This window comes from Panthera pardus, unplaced genomic scaffold, assembly GCF_024362965.1.
Source record: "Panthera pardus isolate Hobbes unplaced genomic scaffold, ASM2436296v1 HiC_scaffold_24, whole genome shotgun sequence".
In the NCBI taxonomy this organism is placed as follows: Eukaryota; Metazoa; Chordata; class Mammalia; order Carnivora; family Felidae; genus Panthera; species Panthera pardus.
Genome location: NW_026526810.1, coordinates 21,855,863 through 21,872,312, shown reverse-complemented (window position 1 = coordinate 21,872,312; position 16,450 = coordinate 21,855,863). Strand labels below are relative to the sequence as shown.

General features: G+C 38.3%; 1 protein-coding gene across 3 annotated transcripts in view; it reads left to right on the top strand.

Annotated features, from left to right (window-relative positions):
• Positions 1-14,874, top strand: part of ETFA (electron transfer flavoprotein subunit alpha) — an 82,365-nt gene extending 67,491 nt beyond the window's left edge. For 2 of the 3 annotated variants that reach the window (XM_019441351.2, XM_019441352.2), the window contains exons 11-12: positions 7,189-7,269; positions 14,580-14,874. In XM_019441351.2, coding sequence (XP_019296896.1) covers positions 7,189-7,269; positions 14,580-14,618 — 120 coding nt within the window. In that variant the 3' untranslated portion in view covers positions 14,619-14,874. The remainder of the gene's footprint in view (positions 1-7,188; positions 7,270-14,579) is intronic. The other variant, XM_019441354.2, reaches the window with a different exon arrangement.
• Positions 14,875-16,450: the final 1,576 nt, after the last annotated feature.

The following is a 16,450-nucleotide window of genomic DNA, read 5'->3' as shown; positions in this document are numbered from 1 at the left end:
TATATCGGGAAGTCCTGTGTAATGACTCTGTGAACATATATTTCAGAATATGACACATTAATTCATGCATACGAATGTACAGTTTGAATTATGAACTTAGTCTTTCATGAAGACAGAGATGCTTCTGACACTCTGGCTTTTATGCATTCAGATGGAAGTTTGATATAAAAGGTAATAAAACTTTTAACAGGTTTAACTTCTAACTTGAAAAAAATGCATTCACTACCTCCTTGTAACCTCTAAATGAATTGGCCCAAAACCAGTCAGATTTCACAGTTGGATGGCAGGTTTCTTTACTGAGATATGAAAACAAGCAGTGCCAATGGGGAAAATGTTATTGCTGCATTAAAGAAAAAAAAAACACTCTAGTACAGTAACCTTAAAAAATACTTTTAGCTGGGCCAGTTCAGACATATCTAATTCTGCTTCTCTAAAATAAAAGATTCTTCCTGCCAAGAAGTTCCTGGTAAAAATTGTCATCCCATGCCAGCAGGACTAGCTTGCAGGAGAGATGGAGTAGCTAGTATATGTTAAAGCAAAAAGGGAACAATTGAAGTAAGGAGACCAGTGTTCGGGAACAATCTATAAGAAGAAATTTGAGCCAAGAGTTTGTCTGTTTATGCAGTCAACAAATATTTATTAAGCACTTAGTTTGTACCAGATGCTGGGGATGCTTAAATGAAAAAGGCATAGCCCTTGTCATCAGTGCCTTATGTGGGAAACACAACAATCTCTGGTTGTAATTTTGGTTAAGGTCAAAAATGGGATATTAGAGTAATTGGTTTATATCTGATAATCACATTGCATACAAGCTACAGTTTTAATTAGCATCATGGTATAGTTTAAAGAATATGAGATTTGGTCGTTATATCAAATGAGTCAGTGTAATGAAAGCACTTTTTGAACTATATATGTATTAATTTCATTGAATACAATCTGTGCTTTAAAAGTTGTGTAAGGAAGGGGAGCATTCTTAAATACTTTAGTGGTTCCTTGCCCACAGTTGTGTGCTCTTGCTTTAAAAATAACTGCTATACAGTAGGAATGAAAAAGCTTTCAGATGATTAAACTGTCAGATGTTTGACTAGGTGGCCTCCAGGAAAATCATTAACCATCATTAATTAAATAAATCTCTGCTAGTTGCTGTGAAGCAGGCTTACATATTCCCAGAAGAGAAACACCTCCATACAAATCAAATGCTTGTGATTCAAAATGTTAGTCCTTGTGACTTTGGATTTAAGGTTCATATTGAAACCATCATTTATTGTCTTCGACCACACATGTTTCTCTGGAATAGTAGTTACCTGGACTGCACTGTGCTCTAATCTCAGATATTCTGGAATATTTTCATCTCTTTGAGGGACCCTAGAGGAATTACACATATGTCATATAGCCTATATTTTAAGCCAGCCTATATATCAAAGTTCTTCTAAAATGTGTTCCAGCTGTTTTCATGTGCTAGAGTAATAGGCATTAGAAACTTAATTTTACTTCTAGAGAAATGAATTATTATAATCTATTAAAATAACACCACATTAGGGGCGCCTGGGTAGCTCAGTCGGTTAAGTCTCCACCTCTTGATTTCCACTCAGGTCATGATCTCTCCATTTGTGATATTGAGCCCTGCATCAGGCTCCTTGCTGATTTTATTTTATTATATTTATTTATTTATATATATTATTATATATATTTTATTATTATATTTATTTATTATATTATATTATATTTATTATATTTTATTATTATTTATTATATTCTTGGGATTCTCTCTCTTCCCCTCCCCCACGTGCACATGTTCTCTAAATAAATAAATAAATAAATAAATAAAATTTTTTTTTTTTGAAAACAAACATTTTTTTAAAGCAAAAATAACACCACATTAGAATCAAATATTAGAGTCAATACTTTACTTATTTTGAGAGCGAGTGCACACGTGTACACGTGTGCATGAGTGCAGAGAGAGGGATACACAGAATCAGGCAGGCTCTGGGCTGCCAGTGCAGAGCCCCATGTGAGGCTGGAACTCACAAACTGTGAGATGATGACCTGGAGCCAGTATCAAGAGTTGGACGCTTAACCGACCGAGTCACCCAGGTGCCCCTAGAGTCAAAACTTTAATTGCAGTGGTGTTAGAAGCACCTATGAAGAATACCAAACACTTTGTAACATATACGTAAATCTGTTATTAATAAATTGAATAATTGGTAAATGCAGCACCTTTTTGTGTGACTATTTCTCCTTAATCTGTTACTAATTGGTCATTATAATCCTTCATGTTAAAAATTCTTGTAGGAGATAAGAGGACCTTTTGGTAGTTCTTGTAGGAGACATAGTAATTTATTATATTATATTTGCTGCATACCTAAGGACTTAAACCTTTTTGTTTTAAAGTTCCTTACTAACAGGCTGACTAGATAACTTCTATATTGTAATAAAGACCCAGGATAATAATTTAAAAATAGTAAGTGGAATGCAGTATATGGAAGATAGATAGTTTGAGCTACAAACTATATGAATTAGGGTGTGGATTTGTTCTGTTTTTGTTTTTGTCTTTTTTTTTAAGTTGAAATCCAACATTTAAAATCACAAGTTTAGGAGCACCTGGGTGGTTCAGTTGGTTAAGCGTCTGACTCTTGATTTCGGCTCAGGTTTGATTTCACAGTTGTGAGATCAAGTCCTGCATCCAACTCTGTGCTGAGCATGGAGCCTGCTTGAGATTCTCTCTGTCCTTCCCAGACATGCACATGTGCACATGCTCTCTCTCTTTCAAAAATAAAAAAACCCCGCATTTAAATTTATATATTGTTAACAGGATATAGAAGATATTAATCATTTTATAAGTGAAATAAGCTAAAGGTTGACTAATCATAATAAATATCTAATGATTTAATAAAGTAGACTTCTAACTATCATATTGAATAAAACACACCAAATATAAGGTACTTAATTTTTCATTCAAAGGTTTTATTCAGTGTATCTAAAGTTTTTTGATAAACTGCAGAACTTTTCAGTTACCTTTTGTTTAAGTCAGATTATTGAGGTATAATTTATATATAGTAAAATTCAACTTTTTGAGTGTACTCTACTTAAAACAAAATTCTGTGGTAAAATACACATAAAATTTACTATGTTTACCTTTTTTAAGTGTAGAATTAAAAATTGTGTACACATTGTCAGTGATATTAAATTATTCATAGTGTTGTGCAACCATCACCACCATCCAATTCCAGAATTCTTTTCATCTTGTAAAATGAAACTCTGTACCCATTAAACAATAAGTTCCTAATTTCCCCCCATACCTTCCACCTCCTGGTAACCACAGTTATACTTTCTGTCTCTATGATTTTGACTATTCTGAGTACCTCAGATAAGTGGAGTCATCACATATATTTGTCTTTTTGTGACTGGCTTACTTCACTTAGCGTATGTTGTTAGAGTTCATCCATGGTGTAGCATATGTCAGAATTTGCTCCTTTTCTGGGCTGAATAATATTCTGTTGTATCTGTATAACACATTTGGCTTATGTATTTATCCGTTGATGGACACTTGGATTGCTTCCATATTTAGGTATTGCAAATAATGCTACTGTGAACATGGGTGTGCAAATATGTCTTTGAGCCCTGTTTTAATTTCTTTTCAGCATATACCCAGAAAGTGGTATTGCTGGATCACATGGCAGTTCTACTTTTAATTTTCTAAGGAACTGCCATAATGTTTTCCACAGTGGTTGTACATTTCACATTCCCACCAATGGTGTACAAGAGCTCCAATTTTCCACATTCTTGCCAATACTTGTGGTTATATATATTTTTTAATAGTAGCCATCCTAATGAGTGTGAGGTGATATTGTAGTTTTGATTTGCATTTCCCTAGTGATCAGTAATGTGGAACGCCTTTTCATGTGCTTATTTGGCTATTTATGTATCTTCTTTGGAGAAGTGGTTATTCAGGTTGTCTTTTTGAATAGGCTTATTTGGGGGTTTTTTGTTCAGCTTAGAAGTTTTATTAAAAAATATTCTGTATATTAATCCCTTTTCCAATGTATGATTTGCAAATATTTCTCCCTTTCTCTGGATTGATTTTTTACTCTGTTTATAGTGTCTTTTGATTCACAACATTTAAAAATTCCCATGAAGTTCAGTTTGTCTTTTTTTCTATTATTGCTTATATGTTTGATGGACTATCCAAGAAATTATTGTCAAAAACGATGTCATACAGCCTTTCCTCTGTGTTTTCTTCTGAGAGTTTTATAGTTTTAGTTAGGTCTTATGCTTAAATCTTTGATCCATTTTGAGTTACTTTTTGTTTTGGTATTAAGTGTCCCAACTTTATCGAGTTTTCCCAAAACCATTTGTTGTAAAGGCTCTCCTTCTGCATTCAGTGGTCTTGACACTCTTGTCAAAAATCGTTTGACCATATATGTGAGTGTCTATTTCAGAGCTCTCTCTATTCTATCCTGTCCGTCTGTATGTGTGTCTTTATGCCAGTACCACACTGTTTTAATTACTGTAGCTTTGTAGTAAGTTTTGAAATCAGGAAGTATGGGTCCTCCATCTTTGCTCTTTTTCTAGATTGTTTTAGCTATTCAGTGTCCCTTGAGATTCCATATGAATTTTAGGATAGGTTTTTTTAATTTCTGCAAAAAGAATGTCATTGGAAGGACAGTTTTGATGGATATAAAATTTGGGGTCAACAATTTTTTTCTTTTAGCATTTTGAATGTATCAATCAGCTCACTGCCTTCTGGTCTCCAATATTTCTGATGAGAAATCTGCCAATATTGAGGATCCCTTGTATGTAATGAGTCTCATGTCCCTGTTTTCAAGATTCTGTTTTTATCTTTGGCTTTTGAAAGTTTGACTATAATGTGTCTTGTGTGGGTCTCTTTGAATTCATCTTTCTTGGAGTTTGTTGAACATCTTGGATGTTTATATTAATGTCCTTCATCAAATTCAGGAAGTTTGCAGCCACTGTTTCTTCAATTCTTTCTGCCTCTTTTTCTTTCTTCTGGGTCTCCCACAATATATATTTTTGTTTGCTTGTTGTTGGCCCACAGGACCCTTCACTTTTCTTTAATCTTTTTCTTTCTATTCTAAGGACTTGATAATTTTCATTGTCCTACTTTCTTTTTAAAAAAATTTTTTTAAATGTTTATTTGTTTTTGAGAGAGAGAGACAGAGTGCAAGTGGGGGAGGGGACAGAGAGAGGGAGACACAGAATCCAAAGCAGGCTCCAGACTCTGAGCTGTCAGCACAGCCCGATGCAGGGCTCAAACCCACAAACTGCGAGATCATGACCTGAGCCAAAGTTGGATGCTTAATTGACTGAGCCGCCCAGGCGCCCCTCCATTGTCCTACTTTCAGGTTTGCTGATTCTGTCTTCTGCTTGTTCAGATCTGCGTTTGAGTCTCTCCAGTGAATTTTTTATTTCAGTTATTATATTTTACATCTCCAGAATTTTCTTTTTGGTTTCTCTTTAAATTTCGCCTCTTTTTTGATATTTCCATTTTGTTCATACATTGCTAGCTTGACTTCCTCCACATCTTTATAATTCTTTGAGCATCTTTAAAATGGTTGTTTTAAAGTCTTTCTATGGTAGGGCTGCCTTTGGATCTTTTTCTTTAAAAAAATTTTTTTTAATGTTTATTTTTTAGAGAGAGAGAGAGAGCATGAGCGGGGGAGGAGCGGAGAGAGAGAGGGAGACACAGAATCTGAAGCAGGCTCCAGGCTCTAAGCTGTCAGTACAGAGCCTGACACGGGGCTCGAACTCACCAACCATGAGATCATGACCTAAGCTGAAGTCGGACACCCAGACGACTAAGCCACCCAGGCACCCCCGGATCTTTTTCATAGGCAATTTCTATTGATTTTATTTTATTTTATTTTTGCCTTTGAATGGAATTTTCCTTGATTTTTTTTTTCCTGTTTCTTAGTATGCCTTGTGATTTTGTTGTTATTGTTGAAAACTGGATATTTAAATCTGATAATATGGTATTCCTGTTAATCAGATTCTCCTCCTTTCCCAGGGTTTGCTGTTTGTTTTAAAAAAAAAAAAAAAAATTTTTTTTAACATTTATTTTTGAGACAGAGAGAGACAGAGCATGAATGGGGGAGGGTCAGAGAGAGAGGGAGACACAGAATCCAAAACAGGCTCCAGGCTCTGAGCGGTCAGCACAGAGCCCGATGCGGGGCTTAAACTCAGGGACCTGACCGTGAGAGATCATGACCTGAGCTGAAGTCAGACGCTTAACTGGACTGAGCCACCCAGGCGCCCCACTGTTTGTTTTTATTTATCGTTCTTTTTTGATTGTTGTAGGCTCTTTGCCAAAGATTAACCTGAGATATAAACTTAAGGTCTTTTTGTGTCCTTTCTCAGCCTGAATGTGTGGCCAATTTGTAATTTTCCCTGTATCAGCAGTTGCTTTTGAGAAAAAGAGAACAATGAAGGGAGGCAGAAGAAGTGCTTTAAGGCTTTAAATCCCCTGGAGGTAACTTTAGCCAGAGTAGGGGAGGGACGTGCAACAGTGGGGAAGTGCAACAGCAATGGCCATCCTCCTCTATTTGTATGCATCTCTTTGATCAGAAACAGCAGTCAGTAACCCAAGCACTGGTCCCCCAGTAGTTGGGGGACAAGAGTTCTTTTTGCCCACTCTTGTTCCTGCAGGCTGTGTGCAAGCTGCTCCAGGAATATGTGCACAGCTGCTTGCCACTGGGGGTGGGGACTGTTACTGCACTAAAGAGCTGCAGCTTACTTTGCAAGCCATGCCCTGGAAGTTGCAAGCTCCAAGAGTTCCAAAATGGTTACATTAGACAGATTCTGCCAATGCAGTTGTTAACAGTCTAGATGGGGAGACAGATTGCTGATGCTTCCTACTTTGCCATCTTCCCAGAATCCTCTCCTCTGATTTATTACTTCCTAAAATATTTTCTTTCCATAAGTCAGAGAAGAACTTAGAAAAATAATGGTTTAAAATCTTTTAAAATACTGTGATGGGCCAGTGGGGAGTGGGAGATAATTTTGTTATGTACCAACCCAGAAATTTATAAATTTACAATATTGGCACAAATGAATCAGATTAATCTTATTTGGTAGACATTTTTAACCATATAAATTTGTTGTTGGGAATGTTAAAATACAGCCATCAATCTATATGTTTTCTTGATAAAGGCCAAACTCTTTATTTCACAGACAATTGTGGCTATTAACAAAGACCCAGAAGCTCCAATTTTTCAAGTGGCAGATTACGGAATAGTCGCTGATTTATTTAAGGTAAGCTGGCCATCAGAGAGGTGGCTGTTACCTAGCTTGTCATCCAAGAACCTTTTAGAGTTGATAGAAAAGAGGCTATTATAGGAAAGTCTTGTATGTGTGTGTACTGTGTCTCTATATATTAATACATTTACCAGTTTTGAGCTACTTAAAGTGAAGTTGTCCTGATAAATACATGACATTTATATAAAGTGTTATAACTTTCCCTTTAAGAGGGAGTCCATTGGGGCCATTTCCGTTTTTCATACTAACTTTTCCTCCCACTGGTATATCTTAGTGGTCAAATGACTGCCTTTAATTACTGTTCTTACGGGGGAGCCTGGTTGGCTCAGTGGGTTAAGCTTCCAAATCCTGATTTCAGCTCAGATCATGATCTTATGGTTCCTGGGTTCGAGCCCCACATAGGGCCCTGCGCTGGTGGTACAGAGCCTGTTTGGGATTCTTTCTCTCCAGTCTCTCTCTCTGCCCCTACCCCGCTTGCTCTCGCTTTCAAAATAAATAAACTTTAAAAAAAGAAAAAAAGAGGTAATCCATATTGTCTTTAAAATATCCACAGGACTTTTGGCATCTCGTGTGCATAGTTAGTACACAATGTGAAGTGATTCAGGTAATTATAACTTAGAATCATATTTGACAGGTACCTTAAAGAAATTCACATCAAATACCCTCATTCAGAAATTTGCCAACAATGCTACAGCTTTTCAGGGAAAGAGGGGGCATTCAAGTCCATTTTATCTGACTCAACAAGTATGCTCTGCTTGAGAGTTAAAGGCCTTCCTAACCTGATAAATGTAGGGGAGAACACTTATTTCCCACTCTTCATAGTCTTCACTGTTTTTAGTGTTCTTTCCACCCTGCCACCACCCCTGTAGTTACCCTACCCATGAATGAAATTACTTTAGTGATATTGATGTGCACCTGATACTCATTTGGCCACATTTAAAGGTGATAGCTCATGCATGGCCTAACTGCTTTTTGTCCCTCAGGGCCTGTCTACAAACTTCTAGGTTGCCTAGAAGTGCAGAAAGCACTCATGCAGGCATTGAGGCTCTGAAAGTAGCATCTAGCCCAGGGAGAAGTCGGTTTGCTAGAGTGAGGAACCCCTTGCACAGAATTACAGTGAGCTACTGTGGGCCTTAATAGAGAGGCTGCAGCCTGAGAATAGAGCCAGGGTGGTCCTCTTGGCAAGAGGATTGGCCCATTACCACGGCTCCACTAGCAGTGTATATGATCCAGATAAACTAATGAGTGTATTTTGAGAACACGTCTAAACTGTGAAGTATGTGTTCATAGGGCATCCTTCACCTCAGGAGCACCCCCCACCCCATCCCTCAAAGGGCCTGTATCTTGCCCTGGAAGAGTACAGCCCCACTTCAGTGATCCTGGGGTCCTATAATTGAAATTTAGGATTTAGGTAGTTCTTCTGCAATTGTTACTTGGCCCAGCTGTGTAAGAACAATATATATAAGTTTTAAGTTTATTATGTTGAGAGAGAGAGAGAGCTAGCGCGCACATGCGTGGGTGAGCAGGGGAAGGGCAGAGAAAGAGGGAGAGTCCCAAGCGCAGAGCCCGACGTGGGGCTCAACCTCACAAACCGTGAGATCATGACTTGAGCCGAAATCAAGAGTCCGATTCCTAACCAACTGAGCCACCCAGGAGCCCCTGTAAGAACAGTAATTAATGGTAGTCATTTGACCACTAAGATATGCCAGTTGGAGGAAAAGTTAGTGTGAAAAACAAATTTTTTGTATCTCTGTACAAGGATAACTTTGTTCAAGTACCAAGCATTTAGCTCCAGTGAGAAGGGGTAGAGGGGTAAAGACCTTTTAAATAAAAAATATGAAATTAAACACTTCTGAACCCTATCCATGTATTGTGTTGACACATTTGCAAACAGACATCTACTGTAGTTTGCCTTTTATTTTTCTTCAAGAGAATATTTTAATAAATTTGCAAGTTGTTTTGTTTATGTTTTTCTGTTAGCGTATTGTGTATTGCAACCTACAGACAGGGCTTACTTGATAAATGGATGAAGTATTAGTTGGAAATTTGTGATGTTTATACGGTGGACACCTGCCTTGGGGCAGGAGCATCTTTGTAGCAATTACTGATGGAATGGTATCACACACACTGTGCTTCTTGCATTTAGGGGAGCTCCCAGGTTTGACACGAGAGAGAGACAGAGAGGTATGTGAGCGAGTGAGAGCGTGTGTGTGCTGAGAGAGGTATCTTGTTGACAGTCCTAGGATAGTAGAAGTGGAAAGGGACCTAAAGAATCATTCAGTTAGCCGATTTCCAACTGGAGATTCTCAAGCTGTTCTTGGTGTTTTAAGAAGCCTACATGTGATAATGTGTTTGGACTAAGACCTAACGTTTATTTGCTTTTAGCTAGAATTATATTAAGGTAGTGATTATCTCATCCTGCTCCGAAGTTCTGAAGCACAGTTATATATACCTTTAATTAATATAAAGGGAGAAAAGTTAATCCTTTAAAAAGCAGTCTGATTAGATTATAAAATATCAAAAATATTGCTTGGGGGGCACCTAGCTGGCTTGGTTGGTAGAGCATGTGACTCTTGATCTCGGGATTGTAAGTTCAAGCCCCATGTTGGGTATAGAAATGACTTAAAAATAAAATCTTTAAAAAAAAAATTACTGCTTGAGTTGCAGCTTCCCATTAGCTACTACATGTATAACACAAATGAGTCATGTTCTTTTTTAAATTGCCTATGTCCCAAAGAGATGTGATTTGGGGAAGTTATTCTGCAAGTTTTTGGTACAACTAAGGCTCCTGATTCCATCCTTTCACTCATCACCCTGCCTTCCCATCTCATCAGGGACTGCCAGGTGGTTCATCACTACTGCTCTTTAATAAATCGCAGTAAATGGGGCGCCTGGGTGGCGCAGTCGGTTAAGCGTCTGACTTCAGCCAGGTCACGATCTCGCGGTCTGTGAGTTCGAGCCCCGCGTCAGGCTCTGGGCTGATGGCTCGGAGCCTGGAGCCTGTTTCCGATTCTGTGTCTCCCTCTCTCTCTGCCCCTTCCCCGTTCATGCTCTGTCTCTCTCTGTCCCAAAAATAAATAAAAAACGTTGAAAAAAAAAAATTTTTTTTAAATAAATCGCAGTAAAAAGGATTGCACCTTTGGCAGACTCTGGGAACTTAGACGGTATCCATCAGATTGTTTTGTCAGTTGAAATCAGAATGAGTATAATATAGATGAATATTGTAGTAATTCTGACCGAAGAGTGGACAAGGTAGTATAGTGACTATACTCTTCAGGGTCACCCTCTGTCTTTTAAAAATCAAATATTTAAAGGTATAACAATACATAAAAGTACAATTATGCAAAATATGAGTGAGTGAGAGCATAATCTATTTCAGATTAAGACTTTAAAGAAAATATTGTAAGTCAGGGGTGCCTGCCTAGCTCAGTTGGGAGAGCATGCAGATCTTGATCTCAGGGTTGTAAGTTCAAGCCCCACGTCAGGCGTAGAGATTACTTAAAAAAATAAAATCTTAAAAAAAATATCATAAGTCAAATAATAGTTATGTAAAAAGGACTTTTTTAGACTAAATTTCTGTGTAAAAATTTTAAATTTCAAACTGTCACACATAGCGTGACTAATAATTCTCTAAGTGATATGGTATCCACCAAACTTCATGTCTGGAGTAAATGTAAATGTAAATTTATTCTTTAATATTTATTGTTTTATGTCACCCTTCAGTAATCATGAGTTAGAGATGACAAGTTGTTTTTTTCTTAATATAAGAAAAATAATATGGTACAGTAGTTGAGAGCTTTAATTCAGATTCTGTCTTGGCCACATACTAGTTAAGTTATCTTGGCCAATTACTTAATTTTTCTGAATGTAAGCTTCCTCAAAAGTAATATAAATAATATACTACCTACCTTACATGGTTGTATTGAAAGTTAAATGAGATTATGCTATACCTAGTACAGTCTTGGTTAAATATTAGCCTACCTGTTTGTATTTCTTTTCATAATAGGTACATAATAGGTGTTCAATAAATGGTAAATATTATAATCAGAGTCAGAGTGACAGAGCACAGGACACCACCTGACTGGTTGTTGTTGTTTTTTTTTTTTTAAAGCTTTCCTGAAATTTAATTCACAAATCATAAAGTTCACCCTTTTAAAATGCAAAGTTCAGTGAGTTTTAGTATATTCAGAGTTATGCAACCATTAGCTATTTAATTCCAGAACATTTTCTTCACACTGAGAAGAAACCCCATACCCATTTGCAGTCACTCCCTGTTCTGCACTCTCCCCAGCCCCTGGCAACAACTAACCTGTTTTGTGTTTCTATGGATTTGCCAATCCTGGACATTTCATATAAATAGAATCATGTAATATATGGGCTTTCTGTGGTTGGCTTCTTAGCATAATGTTTTCAAGATTCATCTGTGTTGTCTCCTATATCAGCACTTTCGTTTCCTTTTAGTGCAAAATAATATCCATTGTGTGGATATGCCTCATTTTGTTTATGCATTAATCATTTGATAGACATTTGACTTTCTACTCTTTGGCTATTATAAATGCTACTGTGAGCATTTAAGCTTTTATACATACATATATGTTTTTATCTTGTTTGGGTATATATCTAGGAATGGAATTTCTGGGTCACTTGAAAACTCTATTTTTAGCATTTTGAAGAACTGTCAGATTGTTTTCCAAAGTGGCTGCCCCATTTTACATTTCCACCAATAATGTATATGAAGGCTCCAATTTCTCCATACACTCACTAACACTTCTTACTATCCCATCTTTTTTGTTATAGACTTCCTAATGGGTATGAAATGGTAACTTGTTGTGGTCTTGATTTGTATTTCCTTGATAGCTAATGATGATGAGCATTTCTTCATGTCTTTATTAACCATTTATAATGTATTTTCTTTGGAGATATGTCTGTGCAAATCCTTTGCCCATTTTAAAGTTGTGTTATTTGTCTTTTTGTAGTTGAGTTATAAGAGTTCTTTATTCTGGATACAAGTTCTTTATTAGGTATATGATTTGCAAATATTTTCTTCATTCTGCGGGTTGACTTTTCCTGTTTTCTCTCTCCCTCTTCTCTTCTTTTCTTTTGCAATTTACTTATTTGTTTTTATTACTGGCTTTATTAAATGAGTCATGAATCAGGCAGCATCCCATCTAACAAGTAGAGGGGAGCTCCTGTCTTTTCACTTTCTCGGTGTCCTTTGACGCATACAGGTTTACAATTTGTTGAAGTCCAGTTTATTTTTTCTTTTATTGCTTGTCCTTTAGTAGGTGTCATATATGTGAAACTTTTGTCTAATCCAGTACAATGATTATAGGCCTACAAATATCTGTTCTAAGTCCCCACTTTGATTTCCTTTGGGTATATACCTTTGAATTGCTGGATAATGTGGTAATTCTGTGGTTAGCTTTTCAAAGAATCTCCAAGCTGCTTTCTCTAGTGGCTGCACCACTTTACATTCAGCAGTGTGCAAATGTTTTAGTTTTTCCACATCTTTGTTAACAGCTGTTACTTTTCTTTTTTAAATATTTTAAGACAGAGAGAGAGAGACCATAAGTGGGAATGGGGCAGAGAGAGAGGGAGACACAGAATCCAAAGCAGTCTCCAGGCTCTGAGCTGTCAGCACAGAGCCCGATGTGGCGCTCAAACTCATGAACTGTGAGGTCATGACCTGAGATGAAGTCGGATGCTTAACCGACTGAGCCACCCAAGCACCCCAGAATATCTTATTTTAAATGTAAATTTACTTTCATTTAGTCTTACTGAATAGAGAGCTGCCTCTACAATTTCTAAAATAAAAATAAGAATCCAGATCTTTGAGTTTGCTCAGGCTATAAGATATTCAGTGAACCAGAGTTGGCATTTTCTTTTCCCTAAGTAAGGCATTGTGTGGTATGCTTGGAAAGTCTGAGGTTGATCTAATAAAAAAGGATATAGATGATGGACAAAGTCCTCTTAACCCTATTTTGGGTAGTGTGGCAGGAAGACGTTCTGTAAGGTTTTTAAAAATTGTGTGTTCTAACTCAGGTTAAATGTTTCATTTAAAAGAAGTTATTAGGCTCTAGCCTATTTTTCATGAAACACGTCGGTCCCACGTGAGGCTTGTTTAGCATGTCATCTGTGTGACTGGCATAAGCTCATGGTCTCTCCACCGTGGAAAGCTGGGACAAGTGGTGCCAGCACCTAATGCTGCCCCTGAGCTAATGCCTGCTGGCTCCATGGTAAACATGGGCCTTTTAACAGGCTGGAGACAAAGTGACATTCGGAAGAAACAACATGTCGACAATTTCCTTAATAAATTTTGTACGAACACATTATTTCCACCTAATGGAAATGTAGCTCTCTTAAATAATTGAGAGGCTATATTCATCAGTGGCGAGTTCAACTGGGATCTCTCTGAGCTAGGACAGTCGACAGCCCCATGGAAGACTGGGTAATTGATGTTTTACACAAGTGGCTCGGCTAGTTTTCAGGTGGGCTCCGTGTGACCCTCCCCTGCAGTCCCCACTCACAGCCTCCTCTGTTGTCCAGGCTGAAAGCAGCTTCACACTGAAAGTTCCAGTTGCAGCCCCTGAACTGCCAAGACTAAGGGTTAGTAATTAATCCATTTTAAAATGGGAGCCAACTCCGTCAGTTTTCCTTCACTGTGGTTTCTTATTTTGTCTGTTGACCAGACATTGCATTAGCACAACCTTTATTTTCATAAAGAATGGTGAAATTGAATGTTCAGCGTGCAGCCTGTTTTTAAGTGCAGAAAGATAGTAACATGTGCTGAAGAAGCAACTGTAGTGTTTGTGGAAGGAAAGATGAGTGAGCAAACGAACAATGAGAAAACAAGTGCTAGGGGGGCCAGCAAGAGTCATGACTAAGGAAGAGACTTTGGTATGGACTTTGAAGGAAAGGCCAGAGTACAGTAAGGGAAGGAAGAATGCCCAGAAAACATGAAGGTAAAAAATACACATGACTCTCCTCACAAAAGAAAAATTGGACTCCTGTTTCTGTGGTGCCTTTGTAAGGTTTGTGGTTGTGTCACAAAGGTCCCTAGGCAGTGCGTGGGCCAGTGGTCCTGCCAGCCGTGTGTCTGGGTGGTTTCTCCCTGTAAACGTGTATAGTCTTCCCACAGATGGGAGGGAGGCCACCCAAGGGGGGAGTTGGGTGGGGGAGGGGCACCTCGTGCCTCAGCAGTGATGCGCGTGGCTTCTTTTGGCCTCCGTGTACTTCTTAAGGAGCTATGACTGTAGCACACTAAAGGCTCAAATTGCTTAATTACTTTTATTTTTTTTAATTTGCAGGTAGTTCCTGAAATGACTGAGCTGCTGAAGAAAAAATGAGTTACCATATTTCAAGAAGGAATATATGTCAAAGTATTCAGTTGAAGTAGAAATTCATGGCTAGTATATTCAAAAGTATGAAGAGCTAAATATCGTAATTTAAGAAAAAATTCTCACAGATGCCAGAATGCTTTTTTATGAGCCTGTTATTATATTTCTTTTTAATTATTTGTGGTTCCAAACAATTATTTTTTGAAATTTTCTAATTCTGTAATACAATATATAATAATAAAACATTTCCACAGCTTTAAAACTACTACCAGAAATATGCCTAGCTTCATAAAGAAAAAAAACTGAAGAAAATGAGTAAAAATTGATTTTTTCTTTGCCTGTCTTGTTCATGGAGGACTCTGGGTTTTATGCAAGATTATAAAAATGAATGCTCCTACCAGACTAATCATCTTAATATGATTATTGAGAGAAGGGAACTAGATTGGCAAATTCAGCTAAAAAAGCATGAATATTCTCTTAAATATATTCCAGTCTTCAGAAAACCATAACTAATATGACAAAAGCAGATCTGATAAACCTGAATCTACTGAATATATTTAGTTGGCTTAAGTTAAATTTAATTTTCCATTTCATTTTAAAGTGTTGTCAGCTTATAGAGGACTTTGTCTATAAAGAAGAGGGGAATGGAGAAGGAGGGGCTGCTTTGCCACAATATGGCCTCTTTTGTTAACAGATAGTTTGATATTATGTTTAAATTCCTGCTCAGAGATTGCTTTGGCTTTTCTCTGGCCCTCCTGATGCTTCCTTTGGGTTCTCTTAGGAAGCAGCCAGGCATGGGAGATGGCCACACTTGCGGTTGCCTCTGGCACTCTCACTCTGCCCCCCTAGGGCACAGCTGAGATCAAGAGTTCCACAGGGGCTAGAAGCTAGTATAAGTGCGAGACCAAGAACAGAGGCTAGTGAGGCTTGGTCCATTCTGTGGGAAGGTACAGGCAGTTATCTGGAGTCCTGTAAAAGCCAGGAGCCAGCAGGCAAGTAGAATGAAGACAGCTGTGTCTGAAGCAGATCTGCAGAAGTTGTAGTAGGTAACAGGACGAGGAAACCTCAGGGAGGGCATAGGAAGTGACCAGTGGTACATGAGGGGAGGGGCGGACTAGGTGAACTGATTTGTGTCATAATCCCTTGCTATGAAACACTTTTAGAAGTTAAACGCCTCTGGCATTTCAGCCTTCTTGAACCTCATAGGATGAAAAGATGGCAATAAAATGAAGCACAGCATTGTAGAATGTCAGGGCTGAGAGCGATCATCTGGTTCAGCTCCCTTGTTCAGATGGGACACTGAAGCACAGAGAAGTGGTGAAGAAAACGAAGACTTGTCCAAGACCACAGGTTTGAGGCTCTTCCCAGGGGAGTTCACCTTGCTTAGGGCCCTCTCCCTTTACCCTGTTGGACACTGTACCTTGGGGATAGGAGAGATGCACAGGCGACAAGTGGAGAGGGACCCCTAGTCTAGGGTGTGCTGGCTCAGGGAGGACCAGTCCCAGGTGGCACGTCTGTGTGGTTCCCAGCCTCAGAATGGAACTGATTGGTCTTTCTCTCCTTTGGTTTCTTCCTGTCATGACCACCACACCCCATCTCCATAATAGCATCAAGTACCACGCGCTTACTATATGCTAGGCACCACTGGAACACTTCACACTTATTAAACCTTCAGTCCTCACAGCACCCTGTAGGATAAATGCTATTATTATCCCTATTTTTACAGATGAAGAAGCTGAGGCACAGCAAGGTTCTGTAACTTGCCCAAATTCAGGTAGCCTGTACATGAGAGCCAGGATTTGAAACCAGGAAGTCTGGCTTCAGAGCCATGGTTTCACCAG